Here is a 16,478-nt window from a genome sequence, read left to right on the forward strand (position 1 = left end):
CCCCATTGGCTATAAAGATTACTTAAAAAAATAAAATAATTTTTTTAAAAAACTCATTTATTTTTAACTTAAAGAAATTTGTAGAAAAGGCCATTTTGGTCATATCACTGTAAAGCTTCCCATTGTCTACATTATCTACAGTTGTCTACTGTATATTTGATGAGATTTTTAAAAATCATTTTCACTTATTAAGGATTTTGCTGGGGATGCCTGGCCGGCTCAGTCAGTGGAGGGTATGACTCTTCATCTTGGAGTCATGAGTTCAAGCTCCACATTGGGTATAGGGAATATTTAAAATCTTTAAAAAAAAAAAAAAAAATTCTGCTTCTATAATATGGACTTCTGGTGTCTTAATCACCTTCTTCCTCTAAATAGGAGAAGAGATTTCTGACTGCTCAGTTACAGGAAATGAAGAACCAGAGTTTGAATCTTTTCCAAAGGAGGGATGAAATGGATGAATTAGAGGGCTTCCAGCAGCAGGAGCTAAGTAAAGTAAAGCACATGGTGCGCATTTTTGTTTTCATAGCTGAGTACTGAAGAGATGATTAATTACTCTGATTTTACTAGTCCTCACTCTCTAATGGCTGAGAAACATACCCTCGTAGTCTTTGATATTAATCATATTTGTATGTTTTTCAACTTATTAAGTGAGAAGGTTCTGTTTGAAATGTGTGTCCTTTTCCTTTTCTTTCTTTTATAGTACTAGGCATTTAAGTCCTCTTAAAGCTCACAAAAATTTTATAAAAGTTTGAGTTTTTGGTGTCTATTTTTAAAAATATGTCTTAGTAGTATTTCTTGGTAGTGGCCCAGTGAAACTTTATATCTTTGTATCAGCTTTTAAAAAAAGAAGAAAGTCTGGGGAAAATGGAGCAAGAGTTGGAGGCACGAACCAGAGAACTTACTCACACCCAGGAGGAGTTGATAACCTCCAATCAGATGTCATCAGACTTAAGTCAGAAGCTAGAAGAATTGCAGAGACACTACTCAGCGCTGGAAGAACAGAGGTTCTTGCTTGGTCTGTGGGGCCCATGGGAAGCGGTGTTAGTGTAGCTCTGGCTATAGCTTGCCTGCCTTTCTCCACTGCTCATTGCAACACTTTCTGATCTCAGTTCTGGCAAAGGCTTCTGGATTGTCCTTACCAGCCCAGGGCTTGGGACCCTCTGCCTCCCTACCCTTCCCCCCCAAACCTTTACTCCCCTTCACCTGCCTGAGCTCAGCTTCCAAGCCTGCGAAGCAATTTATTATGTTTTTGTTTCTAAGCTATCGAGTAACCAAAGGCAGATTGGGATTTTTTTGCTTAAACCTGGGTGGAATTTTTCTCTTTGGGCTTCTGCTTCAGAAAGAGCCAAGGAGTCTTTTCCATTGATAATCTGCACGTGGCTAACATTTGCAGCCCTGACATATAAAGAGCCATCTGTATTTCTCCTGTAGGAGAGTGTCCTTTAGATGAAATTTCCAAATGTGTTTATTGTCTGCTTTCTTTCAATGAAGAGATCATGTGACAGCATCAAAAACAGGTGCAGAAAATAAGATTGCAGCCCTGGAGCAAAAGGAACAAGAGCTCCAAGCATCCATTCAGCAGCTTTCCATGGATTTGCAGAAGGTAAGCAGAGTACTAGGAGCAGATCCAGGTTGCTAGGATTCATGAATGGGGTAGAAACTGAATCTGTCAGAAATTTTAGTCTCAGAGTGGTTGCTAAAACTTCAGTTTCTCATGCTGTCTGCATTGCCTTACTTCCTGGTCTAGCCAGGGTACATTCTCGTGGAAGTGGCCACATGGCTGAACAAAGGTTGCTTCACAGAAGAGGTCAGTATTGTCTTGGCTGGAATTCTAAAAGCATGCCATTTGATCTGCTCACGTTGGTCTTAAATTACTACACGGTGGACACCAAACATAAGAAAATGTAACCGTCATGGATGATAGGGCCTAATCCAGTTTGTTCAAAATGATAATCATTACATTCCATTTGTTCGTTGGGCCAACATTTATTGCCCTCCTATTACAGGTGTGGGCTAAGCTTTGAGACTGTAAAGAAGAATAAAAATTATTGTTATTGACAGTAGAGTAGTGTTTCTCGGTGGTATGTTTCTTCTCACCATTTTGAATAGAATAATTGTATGATTGTCCCTTGCATTGCAGGACATTTAGCTTTACTGGCCCCTGCATTCTTTTTTTTTTTTTTTTTTTTTACAAATAGTTTATTGTCAAATTAGTTTCCATATAACACCCAGTGCTCATCCCCACAAGTGTCCTCCTCCATGCCCATCCCCCCCCCCCCCCCCCATCCATCAGTCCTCAGTTTTTGTCAGCATTCAAGAGTCTCTCATGGTTTGCCTCTCTCCCTTTCCCCCACCATTTCCGCCCTTCTTCTCCCCCTTGGTCCTCCGTCAAGTTCCTCCTAATCCTCCTATACGTGCAAACATATGGTATTTGTCCTTCTCTGCCTGACTTATTTCGCTCAGCATAACACCCTCAAGGTCCATCCATGTTGCTACACGTGGCCAGATTTCATTGTTTCTCATTGCCATGTAGTATTCCATGGTATAGATAAACCACATCTTCTTGATCCATTCATCTGTTGATGGACACTTAGGCTCTTTCCATGTTTTAGCTATTGTGGAGAGTGCTGCTATGAACATTGGGGTACACGTGCTCCTATGCCTCAGCATTTCTGTATCCCTTGGGTAAATTCCTAGCAGTGCTATTGCTGGGTCCTAGGGGAGTTCTATTGTTAGTTTCCTGAGGAACCTCCACACTGTTTTCCAGAGGGGCCGTACCAGTTTACATTCCCACCAACAGTGTAGGAGGGTGCCCGTTTCTCCACATCCTCGCCAGCATCTCGAGTTCTCTGATTGGCTCATTTTAGCCACTCTGACTGGCGTGAGGTGGTATCTCAGTGTGGTTTTGATTTGTATTTCCCTGATGAGGAGGGATGCTGAGCATCGTTTCATGTGTCTGTTGGCCATCTGGATGTCCTCTTTGGAGAAGTGTCTGTTCATGTCTTCTGCCCATTTCTTCACTGGGTTGTTTGTTTTTCGGGCGTGTAGTTTGGTGAATTCCTTATAGATTCTGGATATTAACCCTTTATCTGATATGTCATTTGCAACTATCTTTTCCCATTCCGTTGGTTGCCTATTAATTTTCTGGGTTGTTTCCTTGGCTGTGCAGAAGCTTTTAATCTTGATGAGGTCCCAACAGTTTATTTTTGCTCTTGATTCCCTTGCTTTTGGGGATGTGTCAAGTAAGAAGTTGCTGCGGTGGAGGTCAAGGAGGTTGTTTCCTGCTTTCTCCTCTAGGGTGTTGATAGTTTCCTGTCTCACGTTCAGGTCCTTTATCCATTTTGAGTTGATTTTTGTGCACGGTGTGAGAAAATGATCTAGTTTCATTCTTCTGCATGTTGCTGTCCAATTCTCCCAACACCATCTGTTAAAAAAGGCTGTCTTTTTTCCATTGGATATTCTTTCCTGCTTTGTCAAAATCAGTTGGCTGTATACTTTTGGGTCCACTTCTGAGTTCTCAATTCTGTTCCATTGGTCTATGTGTCTGTTTTTGTGCCAATACCATACTGTCTTGATGACGACAGCTTTGTAGTAGAGGCTAAAGTCTGGGATGGTGATACCTCCCATTTTGGTTTTATTTTTCAGTATTACTTTGGCTATTCGGGGTCTTTTGTGGTTCCATACAAATTTTTGGATAGTTTGTTCTAGTTTTGAGAAGTATGCTGGTGCAATTTTGATTGGAATTGCATTGAATGTGTAGAGTGCTTTAGGTAGTAATGACATCTTAACTATATTTATTCTTCCTATCCATGAGCATGGAATGTTTTTCCATTTCTTTGTGTCTTCTTCAATTTCCTTCATAAGTTTTCTATAGTTTTCATCATACAGATCTCTTGTATCCTTGGTTAGGTTTATTCCGAGGTATTTTATGGTTTTTTGTGCAATTGTGAATGGGATCAGTTTCTTGATTTCTCTTTCTGTTGCTTCATCATTGGTGTATAAAAATGCAACCGAGGGGCGCCTGGGTGGCTTAGTCGGTTAAGCGTCCGACTTTCGCTTAGGTCATGATCTCGCGGTTTGTGGGTTCGAGCCCCGCGTCGGGCTCTGTGCTGACTGCCAGCTCAGAGCCTGGAGCCTGTTTCAGTCTGTGACTCCCTCTCTCTCTCTGACCCTCCCCTGGTCACGCTGTCTTTCTCTCTCTCCTAGAAATAAATAAAACATTAAAAAAGTTAAAAAAAAAATTGCAACCGATTTCTGTATGTTGATTTTGTACCCTGCAACTTGGCTGAATTCTTGGATCAGTTCTAGTAGGCTTCCTGGCCCCTGCATTCTTAATGCCAGCAGCATCCTTCAGGCATTGACAATCCACCCCTTCCCATCATCTGACAGAGCATCCCCTGGCGGCTGGTACCACAGACTCTACCCTCAACCCTGAGCACTGCTAATCTCAAGTGCAACAAAGCTTTAAGAAGATGTGTTTGTGTAAATAGGAGTCATAGCATACCTACAGATACCCAGATGGAACCTGAGAGAGGTTATATACTTTGTTCAGGAGTTCAAAACTAAGTTGCAATAAGTGACAAAGCTGGATTCTAACCCAAGTCTTACTCCGAAACTCATGTTTGTGCGAAACGCATGCTTGTGCTACTCGACTTTGTTGCCTCACAATGAAGATCACCCAGTAAGCCGACCTTACATAAATGAATGAGTATGATACAAGGCCTCTACCCTCAGTGAACTGAAAATCTAGACCCTTAGTGTTTTCTCTCAGAGACTTAACAGTTTCAGTTATAGAACTCAAACCTCCTGTGACCACAAGAAAAGAAATTCTCAACTCAGCAAGTCCCCAAATAACTGACATAGATTTTCTAATGCAAAAGATATGCCATAGGAATAGTGTGCATTTCCAGCACAGGAGTCAAGGAACTCTTCCTGGAAAAACTGGAATTTCAAAGATGGGTAGTACAGCAGGAGGCAGAGAGAGCAGAAGGGCATAGAACATATGGGAGTAAAGGAGATAACACAAATTTTGGGATTCAAGAGACCCTTTGGTAGCAATTAGAATCATCCTTCCATTTCAGGGGCACCTACGTGGCTCAGGGGCACCTGGGTGGTTGAGCATCTGACTTCGGTTAAGGTCATGATCTCACACTTTGTGAGTTCAGGCGCCATGTCGGCCTCTGTACTGATAGCTTAGAGTCTGGAGCCTGGAGCCTGCTTAGGATTTTGTGTATCTCTCTCTGTTCCTCCCCCACTAGTGCTGTCTCTCTCCCTCTCTCAAAAATAAACATTAAAAAAACCATCCATCCATTTCATAATTGGAAAAACTAATTTTCTAGAGTGTGGTTACACTAATAAGTTCCCTCGTTCATTCTAAAAATATAATTTGAGCCTTTCTATATGCAAAGTTCAGTGCTCTGTGCTGGGTGTTAGAAATACTGTGGTGAGCAAGGGTGCCTGACTGGTTCATTCAGTGGAACGTGTGGCTCTTGATCTCGGCGTTGTGGGTTCAGACCCCATGATGGGTATAGAGATTACTTAAAAATAAAATCTTTAAAAAAAAAAAAAAAAAGGAGGGACGCCTGGGTGGTTCAGTCGGTTAAGCATCTGACTTCAGCTCAGGTCATGATCTCGTAGTTCATGGGTTTGAGCCCCATGTCGGGCTCTGTGCTGACAGCTAGTTCAGAGCCTGAAGCCTGTTTCAGATTCTGTGTCTCCCTCTCTCTCTCTAACCCTCCCCTGCTCACGCTGTCTCTCTCTCTCTCAGAAATAAATAAAACATTAAAAAAAAACCTTTTTAAAAAAAAAGGAAACCCTATGGTGAGCAAGACAGACACCGCACTTGCCTTTGTGGAACTTCTAGTCTAGAGGGAAAGTAAGATATTAATCAGTAATCACATAAATATATAATTACAAACCATGATGCGTGCTGTGACGCAAAACTACAGGATATTGCAGGGTCCTTTAATGGCATCAGATCTCATCTAGCCTTGGGGGTCCACGAGCACTTCCTTTGAGGAAATAACACTTGAGCTGCGGGGGGGAGGGACAGTGGGAAAGAATTTTAAGCAAGGAGCACTCTGAACCAGAAACCCAGAAACCTTGAAGCAGGAGAAGGATTAGCACATTCAGAGAACTGGAAGAAAGTACACACTGAGTGAAGTGAGAGAAGAATGGATTGATTTAGGAGGAAATGTTGGTTGGGTGTCCAGTTAGGAAGCTCTTGCACCTGTTCAGGCATAAGATGGCAGCTTTGACAAGAGTGGTGAAGAGAATGGAGTAGACAGAGTTTATGAAACAGTGAGGAGACTGACCCACTTGCTGCTGCAGTGGATGTAGAAGAGGAGCAAGAGAAAAGGACGTTTTGGTGATGGTTTCAGGTTTCTGGATTGATCAACTGAGTGGCTGATAGTGTTAGTCATTGTGTTAAGAGCACCAGAGGAAGGACAGTTTTAACATGAAGATCATGAGTTTGAAGTGCATTGTCTTGTTTTGATCATTATTGAATAGATATAACATTTTTAATGTAAGTAAGGTAGGGAGTATAACACGGCAGTGAACACCTATGCAGCTAACCCCCAGGTTGAAAACACTAATACGTTTATTTTTGAGGTTTCCCATGTACTATTCACTGTTCCATCCCATTTCTTTTTCTTTTCTTTTAATTTAATTTTTTTAAGTTTATTTACTTGTTTTTTTTTTATGAGTCATGTTTGAGCTTTCTTTATTTTAAATTTTTTAAAATGTTTTTATTTATGAGATGGGGCGCCTGGGTGGCTTAGTCGGTTGAGCGTCCGACTTTCACTTAGGTCATGATCTCACGGTTCGTGGGTTCGGGCCCCGCATCGCGCTCTGTGCTGACAGCAAGCTCAGAGCCTGGAGCCTGTTTCAGTCTGTGACTCCCTCTCTCTCTGACCCTCTCCTGTTCACGCTGTCTCCCTCTCTCCTAGAAATAAATAAAAATATTTTAAAAAATAAATAAATAAATAAAATGTTTTTATTTATGAGAAAGAGAGAGAGAAACACAGCATGAGCAGAGAGGGTCAGAGAGAGGGAGATTCGGAATGTGAAGCAGGCTCCAGGCTCTGAGCCGTCAGCACAGAGCCCGACGTGGGGCTCAAACCCACGAACCGTGAGATCTTGACCTGAGCCGAAGTCTGACACTTAAGTGACTGAGACACCCGGGTGCCCCTTATTTACTTATTTTGAAAGAGAGAGAGAGAGAGAGAGATTGAGCAAGGGAGGGCAGAGAGTAGGGACAGTGACAGAATTCCAAGCAGGTTCTGTGCTGTCAGTGCAGACCCCAATGCGGGGCTCGAACACCCAAAATGAGATCATGACCTGAGCCAAGATCAAGAGTCGGACATTTAACCGACTGAACCACCCAGGCATCCCTCCTTTTTTTAAGTAAACACTATCTAGAAACTTTCATTTCCTTTCTTTTGCTTTATAATTTTACCATTATTTTATCCCTTAACAGTATATATCTTCTGTTTCTCATGCTTGTTAAAATTATCTAAATCATGCTGTAGATATTCTTCTAAACTTTGTTTTTTTGTGCTCAATGTTGTAATCCTAAGAAACATTTACATGGATACATGCAGCTAAAACTTGTTCTTTCCTCAGCTATATAGTATGAAGTTACCAAAATTTATCCATCCTAGTGACAATCAGCATTGGGGTATTTCTGGTCTTTTGCTGTTACAAACAAGATTGCTATGATCTTTCATCTACCGGTGCAGGTTACTCTAGGGTATATTTAAGATGTGGGAAGTTTGGGGGTTCCTGGCTGGCCTAGTCAGTGGAGCATGCCACGTTGGGTGTAGAGATTACTTCAAGATAAAATCTTAAGAGGCACCTGGGTGGCTCATTCGACTTCAGCTCAGGTCATGGTCTCACAGCTCATGAGTTTGAGCCCCATATCGGGTGAGCTTGAGCCCCTCATGGGATTCTCTCTCTGCCCCTCACCTGCTCGCTTGATCGCACTCTCTCTCTCTCTCTCAAAAATGAAAAAATAATAATAAAAAATAAAATCTTTAAAAAAAGATTTATACTTTTTCAATTTCACTGGATAATGCCTAGTTTTTCTTCCATACTAGTTGTAGTAATTCACACACTCCCGCCAGCCATGTAGAAGAGCTTCTTGGGTTCTTCTCCTTCCTTGCCAACAGGAGATATTATCAGACATTTATGTTTTGCCAGTCTAGTAAGTATGAAATATTATCTCAACATGATTTTAATTTGCTTTTCCCATATTACTAATGAAGTGGAACATCTTTTCATGCTTATTGGTCATTTGTACTCTTCTGTGAAGTATTGGTTCCTTTTCCCATTTTTCTACTGCATTTTCTTTTTCTCATTGATTATAGGAATTCTTTATATATATCCTAGCTGCCATGCTCCTGTGTCAGTTATATGGGTTGAAAATGTCTTCTTCCAGTTTTTGCCTTGTTTTCACTCCCTTTTGGTCCCTTCTGGTGAAAATATGCTCTTAATTTTAGTTTAGTTGAATTTATTTTTTTCCTTTAAGATTACACTTTTGCTGGGGCTCCTGGGTGGCTCAGGCAGGTAAGCGTCCAACTTTGGCTCAGGTCATGATTTCATGATTTGTGAGTTTGGGCCCGGCGTCGGGCTCTGTGCTGACAGCTCAGAGCCTGGAGCCTGCTTGGGTTTCTGTGTCTCCCTCTTTCTCTGACTCTCCCTCATTCATGCTGTACCTCTCTATCTCTCAAAAATAAAACTTCTTTAAAAAGTTGGAAAAAAGGATTATACTTTTGCTTTTTTAATTTTTACTTATTTTTAAAAAGTGGTTCCCCCTTCAGTGGGATTTTCATTTTATTTATTTATTTTTTAAGTAATCTCTGCACCCAGCATCAGGCTCAAACTCAACCCCCAGATCAAGAGTCACATGCTCTACTGGCTGAGCCAGCCAGGAGCTCCTGCTTTTGCTTCTTAAAAATAATGCTATTTTCCTATATTATTAATGCTATTTTCCTGTATTAATTTATAGGATGTTTTATAGTTTTGCTTTTTATAGTCAAAGCTTTAATAAGCCTAAACTGTGATTTTGGTTTGAGAAAGGGATCTCTATCTTTTTTAAAAAAATTGTTTGGTACCATCTATTGAGAAATCTGTTCTATGGGGCACCTGGGTGGCTCAGTCAGTTAAGTGTCTGACTTCGGCTCGGGTCATGATCATACAGTTCTTGAGTTCCAGCCCCGCATTGGGCTCTATGCTGATGTCTCAGAGCTTGGAGCCTGCTTTGGATTCTGTGTCTCCCTCTCTCTCTCTGGCTTGTCTCTCCCTGGCTTGCACTTCTCTCTCTCTTTCTCTCTCTCTCTCTCTCTCAAAAATAAATAAACATTCAAAAAAATAATAAAAGAAAAATCTGTTTTTTTCTCACTGATCTGCTGTGTCAGCTTTGTCTGAGTTAGGGTTTCCTTATGTACATGGAACTGTTGGGCTTTGGGATGTATGCCACTGTGGTCTTTGTACAGCACTATACATCGCCTTACTAGCTGTGCTATTAGGACAAGTCCTGGTGACTGATAATACAAATCTCCTCACTTAATTCTTACAAGTATCTTGAACATTCTTGGCCCATTGCTCTTCCACAGAACAGCTTGTCAAACTCCTCAGAAAATTCTATTGGGATATTGATGGGATTGCATTGAATCTGTAGATCCATTTGGAGAGCAATGATTACTTTATGATGTGAGTTTTCTTTATCCAAGAACATGGTCTATCTTTTCAGGTATTCAATGTTGCCCTTTTTTTAATGACTCTCTATAAAGTTTTCTGTGATTTTTCTTCATAAAAGTTTGTTATTTACTGTCAAATTTATTCCTAGGTACGTCATATTTTTTATACCAATTGTAAATTGTATCATTTAAAAAATTACTTTTTATAGGGGTGTGTCGATGGCTCAGTTGGTTAAGTATCTGACTTTTGGTTTCAGCTCAGGTCATGATCTCAGCTCATGAGTTCAAGCCCCACATCAGACTCTGTGCTGACAGCATGGAGACTGCTTGGGATTCTCTGCCTCCCTCTCTGCTCCTCCCTTGTTCATTCTCTCTCTCTCTCTCTCTCAAATAAACTTAAAAAATATTTTTAATTTTTCTATTTGCTGCTGGCATATATAAATATTATTTTTGTATATTGATTGTTTTGCACAGTGAACTCTTACTAAGCTTAATAAGTACAGAGTTTCCTTGAGTTTCTTAAATAGCACTCATCATCTGGGAATAATGATGGTTTTGTTTGTTTCCAATTCTTATACCTTTTATTTCTTTGCCTTACTATGTAAAGTTATTTGTTTTCTTATTGTTGAATTATAAGAGTTTCTTTTATATTTTGGATAGCATTTCTTTATCATATGTGTCTTTTGTAAATATTTTCTCTAGTCTGTGGCTTGACTTCTTATTCTCTTGACATGGTCTTTAGCAGAGTAGATATTCCTAATGTTGATGAAATATGCTTATCAGTTATTTCTTTCATGCATCACACCCTTGGTGATATATTTAACAAATGATTGCTATCCCCATGGTCACCTAGGTTTTCTTTTTATGTTATCATCTGTGAGTTTTATAGTTTTAAGTTTTACGTTTATATCTGTGATACATTTAAGTTAATTTTTATGAAGGATGTAAGGTCTCTATGTCTAGATTCATTTTTTTTCATATGGATGTTCTGTTTGTTCCAGCAACATTTGTTGAAGAGGCTCTCTTTGCTTTATTCTATTGCCTTTGCTTCTTTGTCAAAGATCAGTCGAATGTATTTATGGAGGTCTATTTCTGGGCTTTCTATTCCTTTCCACTGATCTATTTGTCTGTTCTTTTACCAATATCATCCTGTCTTGATTACTGTAGTTTCATATTTCATAATAAGTCTTGAAGTGGGTAGCATTAGTCTTCCAACGTTGTTCTTCTCCTTTAGTATTGTGTTAGCTATTGTGGGTCTTTTGCATCTCCATATAAACTTTAAAATCATTTTGTCGATAATCATAAAATATCTTGTTGGGATTTTGATTGGTATTGCATTGAATCTATAGATCAAGTTGGGAAGAACGGATATCTTAACAATATTGAGTCTTCTTATCCGTGAACATGGACTATCATTCAATTTATTTCATTTTTGGTTTTTTTTTTTTATTTTGTTCATCAGAGTTTTGTAGTTTTTCTCATATAGGTCTTGCACATATTTTATTAGGCCTGAGTATTTCATTTCAGGGTGCTAATATAAATAGTAGTATGTTTTAAATTTCAGATTCCACTTGTTTATTGTTGTACACAGAAAAGCAGTTGACTTTTGTATAACAACCTTGTATCCTGCAACCATTCTATAATCAGTTGTTATTTCTGAGAGGGTTTTTTTGCTAGTTTATTTGGATTTTCTACATCTATGATCATGTTATCTATTAACAAAGACAGTTTTGTTTTCCTTACCAGTCTATGTACTTGTATTTCCTTTTCTTGACATTATATTAGCAAGGACTTCTAATATGATGTTGGAAAGGATTGATGAGAGGGGACATCCTTGCCTTATACCTGATCTTAGTAGAAAAGCTTTGACTTTCTCATCATTAAGTATAATGTCAGCTGTATCATATAAGGTGTTGGAGGCCTGAAATAAAGCAGCTAGAGTGGGGGGGGGACTTCCCTGTAGGATATGGTGCACAAGAAGACTAAACAGAATTTGGTAACTGATTCTTTTTCTGTCCCTAATTTTACCTAACACCAAAACTTGTTTGGTCTTTGGTTTTCACTGTAAAGAGTCACTTGTGTCATTCAAGTTCATATTGATGTGTAGTAGAATGAGTACAGGCATTTGCTCCAAAAGACCAGAGTTTGAATCTTTAATTTAACAGTAAGGTGTGTGCTTTGGGCTAGTTCCTGAGCTTCGGTTTCCTTATAAATGGACACAGTGGAGACTGGTGTTAAGGACTAGGGATAATGGGAAGTGCTTACTCATGCTTTGCAAACTATAGTTGCCACGGCTGTACTTTGGTGTACATTATGATTATTGCATTGTTACTAAGAGACCCATCATGAGTGGTCATCATGGCCAAATTGTTTTTTCTTTCCTATCTCTCCCTCTGTGTTCTCTGTTTTGTATCATGTTACCATTCAGCCAGAGATCTGAGTCACAGACATGGGAGTCATCTTAACTCTTCTCCCGGCTTCCTGGTCAGGCTGAACTTGTCTGGCACCTCTTTGCATGTGCTGTTCTTTACCCATAATGCTTGGTCCCCTCCACCTCCTTCTCCCTGATCTGGATGTACCTGATCTGATATCCTCAGTTAATCTCTCCTGCCTCTGATACCTCATAGTACCTTCTATGTCCCTCTGTTGCAGCATGATTGCATTGTTTTATAATTGAATACATGTAAGTGTGTATATGTGTCTTTACCACCAGCCACCTTGCTTCTGTGAGTCAGAAACTGTGACTAGTTGTATCCTAAGAAGGCAGCACACAGTATAGACTTGATAAAAGTTTATTGAATTATGGAACCTTGAATCTGTTCTTCAGACATCCCCTCTACTACCTTTGCTGTCATCCCTGTGAGAATTTAGAATGACAAGTGCTTCTTCCTAAAACCCTAAGCCCAAGTTGCTACATATTATTCTGGAGATACTGACTGGGTTCCAAGCTGAACATGAAAGTCTGTAGCTTGAAATGGAGCAACAGAAGCATAAAGTAGGGAAATTTGAGGAAACAGAGTATCTGCAAGGATGTACAAGTCTTCATAGTGATATGTTGATGCCATATGAACTTTTTTTAAAGAGAGGAGAATGAGCATCCTCAGTGAATTCAAGGACCCTAGGGATCTAAGAACTTGTGTATTCAATGTTTCCTGGATCCTCTTCTTGAACCAAGTCCCAACCTGCTGCCACCACCACTACCATCATTGCTAAAGAGACTGGAAAGGGGACTGCTGTTGGTTTGGGGCCAGGGTGTGAGCTGCACAGTGGCTCTGCCCTGGTCCCTGTGCTGGAAGCCAGGGTGAATGTCATCATATGATTTAGAAGTTCTGTCCTAGGCCTTCATTAAGGCAGCTCTCTTGGCATTATTACTGCTTCATCCAGCACCATGTGTCCAGGAACAGTGTTCTGTTGGTCGTTTGTAGAGCTTGTGGGGACCTTGAGTGGGCTTAGCTCTGCCAAGTTTGGCATGTTACTTAAAGGTGTAGGCCCTATTGGACTCTAGATTAATAGGATTAAACGTGTTTGGTGAGAGGTTGTAGGTTGTGACAGTATAATCTGATTGTCTTAAAGTGAAGGAGCATCTTCTCAGTGTCCTGGCTGGATTCCACTGAGCAAGGAGCCTCATTCCTTCCCGCATTATCAGTTGCTTAAGTTGAATGACCAATTGATTGCCTCTTGCGACGCTCAGTCTGAAAAGTGCCTGGGTGGTCGTGGGTTCTGGTCTTGCATCTCCCGTGTCCCTTTTCAAGGAAGATGTCTTGGCTCTGTACTTCTGAGAGGCAGTTGAGAACAGAATTTCAGGGAAACGAGATGATCCAAGAAGGGACAGGAAGTGGGAGAGGGGGTTATAGAGTAATGTAGTCTCTGCTTTCACTTGCAGGCCGCTGCTGAGACTCAGGAGAAAGAAAAACTCATCACACACTTGCAGGAGAAGGTCTCATCCTTAGAGAAGAGACTGGAGCAGAACTTCTCAGGAGAAGAGCACGTGCAGGAGCTCCTGAAAGAGGTAGCTGGCTTTCCGTGGGCAGCCACTGCTGGGAAGGGAGTGGTAACACCAGACATTTCATGCAGTCACAGAGCTGCAGAGCCAGACTCCACAAGCAGCTGGGTAGGGAGAGCACTCCCTCCAACTTTTGACTGTCCTGCTTCCAGCAGAAACCGCCTCCATCACCTGTGTGTACCATGTTTTCCCCAGAAAAGGGAGAGCTTCATTCAGAGATGCTTGTGAATGAATAGCATCCCAATCACAATAAACCCCACCTGGTGATATATGCTACTTGGGCTGTCTCATCTCACCACCCTTCTCGCTTCCCCCCTTTTGCATCTTCTGGTGGCCAAGGAAAATTGTTAGCATCTGCCTGTGGCGTGAGCAAGAATGGCCTTAAGCAGGGAGGGTACTCTCCTTCGCTGAGGGAGGCTGTTGAGCATAGTGGCCTTTTGCCCAGCGGTGTAGGTGAACTCACTTTCTCATCAGGCCTGAGCCCACTGCCCACCCATATCCTACCCCTCCTCTTTATATCCCAGTGGCTGGTCTCACCGTGACAGAGGTGGCACAGCCAAGACCGTGGGCCTAGATTAGACCTTCGCTGTCTCTCTGCACTTAGTTTCATCTAAACATCTCCACTGCCACCGTCATCATTCAGGGCTTCTAGTAGCTCTAGCTGAGTTCATATCAGAAGTCTCCAGCCTGCCCCACCCAAAATAAGTCTGTCCTTCACCCCTGACGGTCTTCCACGCTCCCTGCCTAACTGGTATTCCTGACCACCTCATTCCCTTCACCATCTTCCCCAGCTCCCCTACAGTCTACAGTGTGTATACCTGGGTTCTGGGGTGTAAGTTGATTTCTAGAATCAGACTGCCTAGGTTTGTATCTTGCCTCTTCTAACTAGTTTTTGACTTAGAGCAATTAACTTAATCTCTTTGTGTTTGTTTTCTCCTCCCTGAAATAGGGCTGATAATTGTACCAAACACATAGAATTGTTGTTAGGATTCAAGGAGTTACAGTATGTGAAGTGCTCAGACTGAAGCTCTAGAACATAGTAGGTCTCAGTGTATTTCAGCTGGTAATGTTATAATCATTATTATTGTGCTGTCATCATCATTATAAAGCTTAGTGTGCCTAGGAGTTACTTGGCAGTTTAAAGTATATATTCCTGCCCACAGATAGCCTGTTTTCAGTAGGCCTGGTGCAAGCCTCCAAGTTTAACAGCTACCTCCTCCCTACCCCCATCAAGTTAGTGTCAGTGTTTGGACAACCACACTTTCAAATATATTGCCTACAGGGGTGGGTGCCTGGGTGGCTCAGTCGGTTAAGCATCTGCCTTTAGCTCAGGTCATGATTTCACGGTTTGTGAGTTTGAACCCCGCATTGGGCTCTCTGCTGTCAGCACAGAGCCCAGTTCGGATCCTCTGTCCCCCTCTCTGCCCTTCTATAGCTCATTCTCTCTTAAAATAAATAAATACACTTTTAAAAAAATAAAATACATTGCCTCCAGAATTAAATTCAAACTCCTTTCTGCAGCATGAAAAGCTTCCCATGATTTGGCCCTTTGCCTGACTTTCTACTTTTGTTTCTTGACCTGAATCCACTGTTGCTTTAGCTTTTTGCAAGTTGTAGCTCCCTGAGTGTCCCCAGCTATTTCACGACTCCACTCACCTTCCCTCTGCCTGGGTGCTCCCTCCAACCCCTGGCCACCTGTGAATTAGGAAGCCACCCACTTTCCTGAGGTGGCCAGTATCCTTCTCTGGGCTCCTCTGTGGGCACTTACTGCATTCTATTCTATAATCTTTTTGTTAGTCTTTTGCCCCAGCCTCAAGGACTAAAGACTGTGTCAACTTTATGTGCATACTTTTTTTTAATTAATTTTTTTAAATGTTTATATTTCGAGAAAGAGAGTCACTGTGAGCGGGGAAGGGGAAGAGAGAGAGAGGGAGACACAGAATCTGACACAGGCTCCAGGCTCTGAGCTGTCAGCACAGACCCCAACACAGGGCTTGAATTCGGGAATGGTGAGATCATGACCTGGGCTGAAGTTGGATGCTTAACCGATTGAGCCACCCAGGCACCTCTCTGCGTATACTTTATGTTATGTAAAATTTTTCTCAATCAGCCATTATTTTTGTCAGTGCATTCGTGTCCTTTGTGTCTCGCACAAATCAGAGTATGTTGTAAATATCAGAAGTATTTATTCAATGGGAAAATGACTATTTTCTTATACTCTTCCTTCAACTTATAGAAAATAGTTGCTGAGCAGAATTTGGAAGATACCAGACAGCAGCTCTTAGCAGCCAGAAGCAGCCAGGCCAAGGCCATGGACATCCTGGAGACTCGGGTACTAACCTCACTCCTAGTGATTCTTATGTCTGGGTGGTAACCTGGTTGGACTACATGGTTGTGGGAAAATCTCCCAGGGTCAGAGGTTTTATGTTATTTTGTTTTTTGTTTTTCGGGGGTTTTTTGGGTTTTTCTGTAATGTTTATTTTTGAGAGAGAGAGGCAGAGTGCGAGCAGGGAGGGACAGAGAAAGAGAGGTACAGAATCTGAAGCAAGCTCCAGGCTCTGAGCTGTCAGCACAGAGCCCGATTTGGGACTCGAACCCACGAACCACAAGATCATGACCTGAGCCGAAGTCGGACGTTCAAGTGACTGAGCCAGCCAAGCGCCCAGAGGTTTTCTTTTAAAGGGACTGTTTTGGATCTCACTTACACATGGCTGAGTTAGTCATATTCTTCATTCTTGCCACATTGCCGCCATTGTTCCCTTGTTTATTCTTTC

General features: G+C 41.4%; 1 protein-coding gene across 4 annotated transcripts in view; it reads left to right on the forward strand.

Moving 5' to 3' along the window:
* GOLGA1 (golgin A1) overlaps positions 1 to 16,478 on the forward strand; it is a 53,045-nt gene that overhangs the window by 15,413 nt on the left and 21,154 nt on the right. For all 4 annotated transcript variants that reach the window (XR_005529626.1, XM_039239016.1, XM_039239018.1 and 1 more), the window contains 5 exons: positions 376 to 504; positions 835 to 1,004; positions 1,492 to 1,603; positions 13,585 to 13,710; positions 15,941 to 16,036. Coding sequence is in view for 3 of the 4 variants with exons in the window: in XM_039239016.1 (XP_039094947.1) it covers positions 376 to 504; positions 835 to 1,004; positions 1,492 to 1,603; positions 13,585 to 13,710; positions 15,941 to 16,036 (633 nt within the window). In the remaining variant the exon portion in view is untranslated. The remainder of the gene's footprint in view (positions 1 to 375; positions 505 to 834; positions 1,005 to 1,491; positions 1,604 to 13,584; positions 13,711 to 15,940; positions 16,037 to 16,478) is intronic.

This window comes from Hyaena hyaena, unplaced genomic scaffold (genome assembly GCF_003009895.1).
Source record: "Hyaena hyaena isolate Hyena2069 unplaced genomic scaffold, ASM300989v1 scaffold_151, whole genome shotgun sequence".
Taxonomy (NCBI): Eukaryota; Metazoa; Chordata; class Mammalia; order Carnivora; family Hyaenidae; genus Hyaena; species Hyaena hyaena.